Source organism: Oncorhynchus mykiss, chromosome 26, assembly GCF_057628025.1.
Source record: "Oncorhynchus mykiss isolate SJ-2025 chromosome 26, ASM5762802v1, whole genome shotgun sequence".
NCBI lineage: Eukaryota > Metazoa > Chordata > Actinopteri > Salmoniformes > Salmonidae > Oncorhynchus > Oncorhynchus mykiss.
This window is the reverse complement of record NC_143047.1, coordinates 13,214,300-13,224,727: the sequence shown is the minus strand read 5'-3', so window position 1 is coordinate 13,224,727 and position 10,428 is coordinate 13,214,300. Positions and strand designations below refer to the sequence as shown.

Sequence of the window (10,428 nt, the reverse complement as noted above, 5' to 3'; positions counted from 1 at the left end):
GTCCAACCCCCTCTCTATTTGTGGGGATGATATGAAATCAGGAAACATCAACACACAAGCAAAGATCAACAAAGAAGACAGACCATTAACCCATCGGCGGTCACAGACTGAAAAAGGGAGAGCGTGATGAAGATCCGTGATTTAATTCTCATATTTATATGCATCCCTGCAACCCTGAGTACCAATGGTAAGCTCCTGTTTTGTTTCTATGTGTTGATCAAGTGTTAAAATGGATGGCATGTGTGGATGAATATAGGTCAAGGTTATGTAAACATGTTTGGACATTCATGGGCATCAGTGAAAATGAGTTGACCAGTTAAATATTAAAGTGCATTACTTATATCTGGGGTGGACAACCCTGGCCTGGAGAGCTGTCATATTCAAATAAGATACCTAATCAAGGTCTGTTAAATATACATGATTAGTTCAACCAGGTGTGTCTCAACTGAGCTGAAAAAAAGCTTGCACTCATAGCGGCTCTCAAGGACCAGGGTTTGCCACCCCTGATTGATGTGGTCCCCACTGAGTTTTTGTCACCCGCATTGGCTTTAGTGCTAGAGTACCTACAGTAGTTTTTCATCTGGTTGTTTTGATGTGGTTGTCTTGAAATGAAGCATTGGTACCTTGTATGGATTTTAGTCGTTTTCAGAGTGATACATGCACCATAATGGCTAACCTTATCGATAACGTTTCCAGACCATCTTCCAAACTGTAAAGATGCTCTTGAAGATTGCCTTCACCAAGAAGTGCCATGGACCAGGTACTCCAATAAAAGCCCTGCACCTATCATCCCCCATTGTAAGGGGATTTTAACGTGCCATGGATATTACAAAGAAAGTCAGTACCTGTTTATCATTTTAGCTACACAGTTAAACATCTAGCTAGTCCATATGGGAATGTCCATTAGGGTAACATTTTTGTTATTTAGAGCTCTCATCCAGAGCAACTTACACTAACTAGTGAGTGCATACAGATTTGTACTTTTACATACTGGTGGTCCCCTGTGGGAAACAAACCCACAACCCTGGCGTTGCAAGCACCATGCTCTACCAACTGAGCCACACGGGATTTGATAGCCATGTATTAGATTGAATAAGTTGAATATAAGAAAGGGGTCAAATCGTGTAAGATGATTTGTGTTTTTGGTAGGTGTTATGAGGATAGAATTACAAGATGCATTCAAAAGGGCAGACTGCACATCCCAAACTTCTACAGGTGGTCTGTCAACGCATCCAATCAGGTGAGATCATGAATTCATTGCTGTTGATCTCACAACCTTCTGGTTCAGTCATATGTACTGGGGTGCAGCAACAAAGACTTCAGACACAGCCTTATCTCTTTACTGTTGCATATTGCAATTGTTGCTATTTCCGATGGATGTGTTGCACTCAAAATGTAAATGTCCGTTAATAATTCCACCATAGGCAGAAGCGGGCACGGATTCTGGACACAGAGTGCACTTCCCTGCACATGCCCTCCAGAGAAGCAAGAGGAGCGACTCTCATACCACTGACTATGTGCACATTACTATGGCTGTACTCAACAGCTCTCTATTCAAGGTTGGTAACTGACTCATAGGCCATTCTTAGTTTTAGCTGAAACCAACCAATGGTAAAGGACAAAATCGTATCACTGCTACCATATCAGGTATGCAATTTATCACTACAGTAAAACAATGAATATATGATTTAGTATCGTGAATTCGTTAAATACAGATGTTTCCCTTGAGGAAGGATTTTATGAAAGTACAAGGCACATTTGACCTCTCTGAATGACATTTGCTCCTCTGTTACTGCTTTCTGTTGCACTTTCCTCCAATGTCGCCAACAGCTCGGTCTAGTTCGAGGCTATAGATCAGGGGAGGTCCTAAGGCAGTCTGTGCTGGCTGTGAGGGTGGGGGACCACGGTGTGAGTGACCTTGACCAGCCTGTCAAAATCGCCTTCAGAAACACAAATGTGGTGGGTGAATGGACAAACTGTGGAATGGAGGCTACTTGAACTTTAGACACTAATTGGACGAATAAGACTGTGACTGTGCATCTCTAAAACAAATATTAATCTAGTCTATACTTCAATGAAGTAACCATACATTTTACACACTGTGTGTTTTACATTGCCTTTGTTTCAGACGGAGAGGGGGACTTGTGTTTTCTGGAAGGACTCAGAAAATAGTAATGGCGAAGGTAGGGTTATGGCTTGACTCATCTTTTAGTGGTTGAAACACTGCTGTGGACTACCATGTTATTTTCCTGTGTGTGTGTGTGTGTGTGTGTGTGTGTGTGTGTGTGTGTGTGGTTGTGACATTTGTGGCTTTTCTGTCTGCAGGGGATTGGAGTTCAGAGGGTTGTAACACCACCCTCATTCACGGAGAGTTTGTGTGCAGCTGCAACCATCTCAGCTTCTTTGCTGTGCTTGTGGTAAATACGTGCTACAGTTGTTTAAATATATGTTTACTTTAATTATTTGAATGACTCTATACAAAGCATAGCTGTGTAAGACATGCAAAGACTGATATAGAAGTCTTCAAAACACTCACTTTAAAGGGATACTTCACCCAAATTACAAAATGTCATAATGATTTCCTTACTCTATAAGCAGTCCTTCGACAAGGTATGACTGCAATCTATGCTTTGATTGGTTAACCTGGCCATGTTTTAGCATTTTTGGCATAAATCCAATGCAAGGCAATGATACAGATATTATCATATTTTGCACTTCATGTCCAAATCATCTATAAGTAAGTTAATTGTGCTGTGCAATCAATAGTAGATACTTTAGGATAATTTGGACATGAAGTGCGAAAAATGATAATAGGTACCATTGACTTGCATTGGATTTGTACCACCAACGCCAAAACGTTAATTTGGGTGTACTATCACTTTAATAATGACATAATTTTTGTATGGTCAGTCCTAGCTGGTAACATACTCTTGATTCCTTGTCCTATTTTCCCACTGACAGAACTCAAAGTTGTCGGTAGACTCTGTGAATGCCGCCAACCTAGGCTACATCTCCTACATTGGTTCATCATTCTCTGTGGTTTTCACAACAGTAAGCCTTGTCATGTACACATGTCTTAGGTAAGTATTCTCTCTTCCTTAAAAATAAACAGAGTAGTTAAACCATCCACCAATAGTAGATATTCATAAACGTATGTGTCAAAAATATCAAGCAATAAAATTCAAAGTAGAGGTAAGCAAGAGAACTCACTTTAGCCCTTTTAATATGTCCACAGACTGATCACAGAAATAGAGCATAAATGGTATACATTATATAAACATCTCTGTGGGCCTGAGCCTCTTGTTTTCTGTCCCCATAGGAAGAGGAGTTCTGAACAGTCAATAGGTATTCATGTGCATCTGACAGGAGCGCTCCTGTTTCTGCACCTCTCCTACCTCTTGAGCGAGTGGTGGGTGTGGCATGAGGCTGATGGGGCTGAGGGACGTGTCTGTCTGGCCTTTGGGTTGATGCTGCACTGGGCTCTCCTGTCTACCTTCACCTGGTTGGCCATTGAAGGATTCCATCTCTACATGCTGTTAGTCCGCGTCTTCAACATCTATGTCAGGAAATACCTGCTCAAACTGAGCCTGTTTGGATGGGGTGAGATCACAAGTTTCACTCATAAGTCTTTTTTTTCTTCTTTGACATTTGAGTGATATTCTGCACCATACAATGTATAGTCTAAAAGCAGTCTTTGATTCCAGGCATACCCACTGTGACTGTGGTGGCCTGTGGTTTCTCAGGAGTCTACGGAAGACATAGCTTCTACATGAAGGGGGCCAATAATGGCTCATCAACAGACATGTGAGGTTCAATTCACGGTATTTTGTGACAGAAAGTTAATATTTAAATAAATATATAGCCATGAAAACAAACAAAGGTTCAAATGGACTCTTGTCTAACTGCAGATGTTGGATAAGCAGTGCTACAGACAGCCCTGGAGTGGTAGTCAGCTACGTCACAGTGAGTGGATACTTGGGCCTGGTCTTCCTCTTCAACACAGCCATGCTAGGTGTGGTGGTGATGAAACTTTGGGGGCAGAGAGGGAAGGGTAGAATGTGGAAGGACTGGGCCACGTTCCTGGGGCTCAGCTGTGTGCTAGGAGTACCATGGGGGCTGGCGTTCTGCACCTACGGCCCTCTTTCTCTCCCTGGACTGTACCTCTTCAGTATATTCAACTGCTTCCAGGGTCAGTATCCTATCACACACAACCTCTCTAAGGAAAGATATATGATTGACTGCTTTAAATCTGAGTGATCGCTGAGTGATTTGTGACTTTTCAATCCCTCCTACAGGTGTCTTCTTGTTCCTGTGGTTTCTTGCCCTTTTACATAAGGGCCGCCCAGAGCGCTCCTCTGTGAAAGACTCTTCCAGTCAAAAGATGATGGAGACAAACCTCAACTGATACCTGCAACACATTCCAGCATACCTTTAGTAGTGTTTGCAGACCAAGTCCCATTTTACCCATGCATACAATGAGTTTAAACCAGATGTGAAAGTCTAGTTAATTTGTTCCCGGTGCAGACCTCTTATACCGAGAAATAAAATGTATGACCTTTTATTATGGCATAAACACAACCCGTCATGATGTTTTCATCTGATTATCAAACAAGGGCTCCTTTACTAGGCTACTCGCGCACGTTCACTCACTCGCAATATATTTCCAGCCTCCAAACAGTGGTGAATGGAAAGAGACAGCTGTTACACAAAACACCAAAAAGTGTAATGACATTTGGCATTTGGCATTAGGCCAGAATGTATGCGTCCACTGCTGTCTGCGTGTATCTCGGTGTCGGCCACTCATCTCTGCCTTGGCATAATTTCAGTGTTTCTTTTCGTCGAAACACATTACATTTTGGAGCATATGCCTACCACCTGTTTTCATGTCCATTTGCAAAATGCTCCTGACTCTGACATGCGGTAATGATAAAACATAGTATAATAGGCCACAGTTCTTTTTAAACATTTTGATTTAAATGATTGTGATAGGCTCATATTTTACCTGTACAGCGTACCCCCACCATTTATTTTGTGGACGCCAGACCGTACCACTTTACTTTCACCCCTGGTGTAAACATGATATTTATGATATGACACATAAAGTGTGACACATGGAGCAAATAGCCATTAGCACACAGCCTATCTACTGGATAAAATGGTGTTGTGGTGTTAATCAGATAATTGAATAATTGAATGTTTTCTTATGGTTTCATTAAAATAATTTACCAACACTATCTAACCTATGATTCAGCCTTTTCCCCAACGGTTTAATGATACATAGAATGTCACTTTGAACTTTAATGTAATGTAATTTATTGTAGCAAGAGCATGGTGAACGGAGAGATGTGGTTATGGACAGCAAGGAAGAAGGAGAAGAGGTGAGTATAGTGGAAAGATGTGTGTTGAGGAAGAATGGCGCCAAGTATAAACCATATTCTGCTGTCTCTGATGGCTCAGAAATGGAACCTGACGCGAGTGAGAATGAATTACCTGTGGTGGCAGGTGTGCTGAAGACCTCCGAGCCCGGGCCTCGCCCCGATGGTCATGCAAAGGATGATTCTGGCCAAGTGGGAGTGACATTTCTGTATTTCTTCTGTCCAGAGAGAGTGGGTGCTTCTTTTATTATTATTTTTTATTTCACCTTTATTTAACTAGGTAGGCTAGTTGAGAACAAATTCTCATTTACAACTGCGACCTGCCAAGATAAAGCAAAGCATTATGACACAAACAACAACACAGAGTTACACATGGAGTAAACAAACATACAGTCAATAATACAAGAAAAAGTATATATACAGTGTGTGCAAATGAGGTAGGATGAGGGAGGTAAGGCAATAAATAGGCCATAGTGGCAAAATAATTACAATATAGCAATTAAACACTGGAGTGATATATGTGCAGAAGATGAGTGTGCAAGTAGAGATACTGGGGTGCAAAGGAGCAAAATAAATCAAATAAATAACAGTATGGGGATGAGGTAGTTGGATGGGCTATTTACAGATGGGCTATGTACAGGTGCAGTGATCTGTGCGCTGCTCTGACAGCTGGTGCTTAATGCTAGTGAGGGAAATATGAGTCTCCAACTTCAGTGATTTTTGAAGTTCATTCCAGTCATTGGCAGCAGAGAACTGGAAGGAAAGGCAGCCGAAGGAGGAATTGGCGTTGGGGGTGACCAGTGAAATATACCTGCTGGAGTGCTTGCTACAGGTGGGTGCTGCTATGGTGACCAGTGAGCTGAGATAGGGCGAGGCTTTACCTAGCAAAGACTTATAGCCTACTGTAGCATACCATGTTATATAATAAATATGTTGCTGGAGTCATTGCAAATCTATTTGTGCCACTTGTGTAGCCTACCTGGAGCTGACAAACAGATTGAATCAGTGGTGGAAAAAAGTAAGTCACCCAAAAGTCATACTTGAGTAAAAGTAAAGATAGAAAAATTATACTCCAGTCTAGTAGGTGGCGGTAATGCAACATTTATTGGATGCCAACCGCCGTTCAACCTCATAGAAGAAGATACAATAGTGGAAAAATAAGAAGAACCCTGCCTCCTCTTTCACAAGTGCGACTATAGCTAGCTAGTTACGGTAGCGACAGCTGGAGCAGTAGCCATGGATCCAAGCACCACTATTCTCCGGGTGAAAAGAAAGAGAGGAACTGACCCTGCCGATGCTTTGCTACTTGCCTGTAAACGTATTCGACCAGAGACCACATCCCAGACCGTTGGGGAATCTGTGCCTGAGCCGGATGATACAGAGGTTGAGAATTCGGTCTTCAAACTCGTGGCGACCGTTGCATCACAGGTATGGGCCGCTTTCAAACCACGGTGTCTCGTGGGCGCTGGACAGTCTGCTGGTGTTGCGCAAGACAATAGAGTCTGCTGTTTAGCTAACTAACTATGGTTAGCTTATCAGCTGGTTAACGAACGTTATGTTTATTACTAGTTAGGTATCTAAATTAGATTTTCTCTCCAGCTCAAGTCATCCTTACTTAGCAAACTGGCTAGCTCGCTTTGTGTTGATTAGCAAGCTAGCCAACGTTAGCTGGCTAACAACACAGATAGCTATCGTTAGCAAGCTAGCTAGCCAGCCAGCCTACGTTCTAGATAATGGTGCTGTGAAGTTAACGTTATCTGGTGTACCTGCCTTTTTGTATTCATGCCATTTCAAGACCATGGGACAATATTAATTTTTATAGCTGTCTAGCTATGAGGAAATAATCCTTCGCAACACCTGTTGTTTGGGTAGGAAATAACTTTTGTTCGCAGATTACTTGTGTGGTCATGGTCCTGAAAGTAAGACAGTCATAGCTAGGTAGCTAGTTTCTATGACCTACTTCTTCTACATTGAAAATAAAACAATCTTAATGTGTTCTTAGCACTCAAACAGTTCTGTTAGCTAAGTTAATTTAGTGAATCTTTAATGTAATGCACTGCCAGTCTTATTAGTCTCTCAACCCTCTTTGTTAGGATAACTGTTTCCCAACTTTGTCACTATTCTCAGGATGCCCCGGTCCAGACACATGTTCGTGAAGCACTGACCCGCCCCCGCATGGCCCACGCCCTGCGCCCCTCCGCAGGCAGCTCCCAGAGGATTGTGGGAGATCTACGGAGCGCTAAGTGGAGCACCAGGCGGGAGGAGCGATACAGGATCCTCTCCAGCCATCGAGCAGGGCTGCCAGCAGAACAGCCCCCCTCAACGCAGCCAGAGCCCACAGAGGAGGAGCCAGGCAAAAATGCCTGGAGCCTGGGTGAAGTTCAGGTGTTTGACATTATCCAGGAAGATGGGGACCAGGACAAAGCTTCTAGCAAGGTAAGTGTGAGCCGGGCTCCCTAATGTTTAGCTAGAGCTGGGGAAACATTCTTAAAACCAGGATATCCTATGTAAACGTCTCAGTTCCAACAGTTCCCATATGATGAATTCAGTTGATCCAGATTTTAGCCTACCTGCCACTGACATACAGGCCTAATATTTGGATGGCTTGAATATGATGCTTATTGTGTGACTGCACTCTGTGTTTCCCAGTTGCTGACCCCTGACCCAGAGACTATCCTGTGTAACTCGATGAAGATGATCCGTGAGAAGCTGAGTGTGTCTGGAGAGGGTGTGGGTGTTGAGCATCGTGAACGGGAGGACGACTACGTGTATGACCTTTACTACCAGGAAACAGTCACAGCAGGCTGGATCCAGGACATCCTGTCCGTCAGGCCCTACTCAGACGAGGGAGAGTTGGTAAGGATCAGAACACAATACTCAAATGCAATGCTCATTCATGATACAAGTATGACCATTCACAGCCATGCAGATAACTTTGCCTAACACGTAGACCAATCTCAATTGTACCCTCCTAATTGGTTTGGTGAACCGCTGTGGTATCTGACTAATCTCGTCTTCCAGCCGACTCTTTCAAACTGTCTGGTTTCACAGTGCCTCAGAAAGGGACTTGAATGGAGCCTATGGCAGGATTGGGAAGAAGTCCAGCTGGATTTCATTAGCTGATCTGTCAAAATTCAAAAGGCACTCGCACATCTGAGCAATGTTTTTGCAGGTGCATGGCAACAGTTTAACAAGATGAAGGAGAAAGGAAACCGCACACTGCTCTTGGTAGTATCACTGATATTTATTAAGCGTATCGGCCTTGCGGCCTTCATCAGAGCTTTTCAGAGCTTTTAGCTGATCTGTCACCATCTAGCAGAACCCCAATGTAGAGGGGAGGTTCTGAGGGATTTCAAAGCGCAAGCAGTAAAAGTGATTTTAGCCTAAACAAGGAAGGGAAATGGGAATGTTTTCAAACTGTGCCCAAACTCAGACTCAATTGGGCTTCCCAAAACTATGGTTGCGGTTATAACTTTTTACAAATTCAAATAGAGATGTAGCAGGCTCTCTCTCGCCTCGATTTTAACCCATGCCTCTTTCAAATGCAAGGCCCACTTTGTTGCACTGTGTTTCCAGGCTCTATATGCGGTAGCAATTGAGCCTGGGATGAGGTTAGTATCTGAATAACATAAAATGGTGCAGGAGGGATAACCTCGATGTCTTGGTTTTCCAGGTGCCTGACTTGGTGGTGAATGAGGAAGAAGTGTATGAGGACGAGGATGATGAGAATGAAGAGGGGAACTGGAGGAATGACTACCCAGATGAAGACGGTGAGGATGGCAGCGACAGAGAGGAGCGCTATGGAGGTAGGCTAGTACTTTTTCATTTTTTTTCATTGTACAAACTTCACAAAAGTTTCACGCAATGATTATCAAAGCTCCCGTATTAAGGATAGTTGTGTTACTAGTTTCTCTCCGGAACCTAATTTTGTCGTTCTCATGCTGAAGGGTACTGGGAAGAGGAGCACTCGTACAGTCGGAGATCCTGGGACCAGTACCAGAGCGAGGTGATGCAAGAATTGGATGATGACGATGGAGACAAGGATGACTCCGACTGATCTCCAACTTCGAGTATTGGTGGATGTGTTTGAGTGTCCTTTTTTACTGTGCAAGTGTTGGTGTGAATTTGTGAGATGTGTCGCACAACCGTGGTATACTTTGTGTGCTTCTTGTTAAATTTGTATGTTGGTGAGATGGTTTGGACTGCGTGTTTGCCTTTTGTGCATGTTAGTATGTACATGTAAGCGTATGGTAGTGAATCTTTGTGTGTTAATGTTTGGGTCTACATTCCCTGTCACATGGAGATTGTACTCTTGAAGTGTGAGTGACGTTTGAAAGATTAACTCTGAATCCCTTTTGTAAATATGTAGATGTGTATAAAATAAAGCTTTCAAAATAAATGTGCATTTATTGCTGTAATGAATTAAAATATACTGCAAACTGGTTAAGAATTTTTATTGCTAAAACTACACAAATTAGATAACCATCAAATCTCCCATGGGGCATTTTGTGAAGTTAGTTGGCATTCCCCAGAAATAAATATAGTGAAGTTCAGTGGCTTCATTGAGTATTGGCCCAGGAGATCCTTTGCATGTGTTTAATTCACTGCTGCTGCCCCAATAAGCCCATCAAGTGATCCCAAACTGTTGGTAAAGCTGACATGACCTTATGAGTAACCCTCCAAAGACCATGTTGACATTTGCCATTGCTGAGATTGCATGGCATTTAGTTGGGGCTGTTGCACATTTTCCAAAGCAATACAGAATGTCTGGGTGGGATTGGTTTTTCAGGTTAATGAATATTGTATAATTTTGACAGAGGTCCAGCCCCATTACAGAAAATGTGTGCGTATGGACAAATAGTTTACATAATTGAATACTACATTAACCTTAGAGGTCAATCAGCAGTTCACAGAAAAATGAGCATGTGATAACTGAAGTTTTCCAGAGGGCTGGAAAAAAACTGAACTAAAGGACAGTAGTAGAGCTGTGGTGAACCACATGGCAGCAGACGGAGTCATTTGTTCCACTTTTCCAAAAATCATCCCTAACTCA

The 10,428-nt window shown here is 42.8% G+C and overlaps 2 protein-coding genes across 4 annotated transcripts; both read left to right on the top strand.

Moving 5' to 3' along the window:
- The first annotated feature begins 16 nt into the window (after window positions 1-16).
- LOC110506394 (adhesion G protein-coupled receptor G3) lies at window positions 17-5,234 on the top strand. 3 transcript variants are annotated; one of them, XM_021585981.3, is made up of 12 exons: window positions 17-187; window positions 697-760; window positions 1,150-1,240; window positions 1,425-1,559; window positions 1,831-1,959; window positions 2,129-2,183; window positions 2,326-2,417; window positions 2,962-3,080; window positions 3,320-3,600; window positions 3,705-3,804; window positions 3,909-4,189; window positions 4,296-5,234. In XM_021585981.3, the coding sequence occupies exons 1-12, from the start codon at window positions 127-129 to the stop codon at window positions 4,403-4,405; spliced, it is 1,518 nt and encodes a 505-aa protein (XP_021441656.3). In that variant the 5' UTR covers window positions 17-126; the 3' UTR covers window positions 4,406-5,234. The 3 variants fall into 3 exon arrangements, with proteins under 3 accessions (XP_021441656.3, XP_090078266.1, XP_036819586.2); XM_090222140.1 differs by having other exon boundaries at window positions 20-187; window positions 697-837; XM_036963691.2 differs by lacking the exon at window positions 17-187 and having other exon boundaries at window positions 640-837.
- A 1,105-nt stretch (window positions 5,235-6,339) lies between these two features.
- On the top strand, window positions 6,340-9,774 carry slc7a6os (solute carrier family 7 member 6 opposite strand). Its single transcript, XM_021585983.3, has 5 exons — window positions 6,340-6,803; window positions 7,503-7,811; window positions 8,025-8,231; window positions 9,049-9,181; window positions 9,323-9,774. Exons 1-5 carry the CDS (start codon window positions 6,612-6,614, stop codon window positions 9,430-9,432), a joined length of 951 nt encoding a protein of 316 aa, XP_021441658.3. The 5' UTR covers window positions 6,340-6,611; the 3' UTR covers window positions 9,433-9,774.
- Window positions 9,775-10,428: the final 654 nt, after the last annotated feature.

Bases quoted from the DNA above. Each gene is read 5' to 3' on its own strand.
- LOC110506394 (XM_021585981.3), top strand. From the start codon at position 127: ATGAAGATCCGTGATTTAATTCTCATATTTATATGCATCCCTGCAACC. The intron at 1,241-1,424 runs GTGAGATCATGA...ATTCCACCATAG, and splicing joins CTGTCAACGCATCCAATCAG to GCAGAAGCGGGCACGGATTC. The intron at 2,184-2,325 runs GTAGGGTTATGG...TTCTGTCTGCAG, and splicing joins AGAAAATAGTAATGGCGAAG to GGGATTGGAGTTCAGAGGGT.
- slc7a6os (XM_021585983.3), top strand. From the start codon at position 6,612: ATGGATCCAAGCACCACTATTCTCCGGGTGAAAAGAAAGAGAGGAACT. The intron at 6,804-7,502 runs GTATGGGCCGCT...CACTATTCTCAG, and splicing joins TGGCGACCGTTGCATCACAG to GATGCCCCGGTCCAGACACA. The intron at 9,182-9,322 runs GTAGGCTAGTAC...CTCATGCTGAAG, and splicing joins CAGAGAGGAGCGCTATGGAG to GGTACTGGGAAGAGGAGCAC.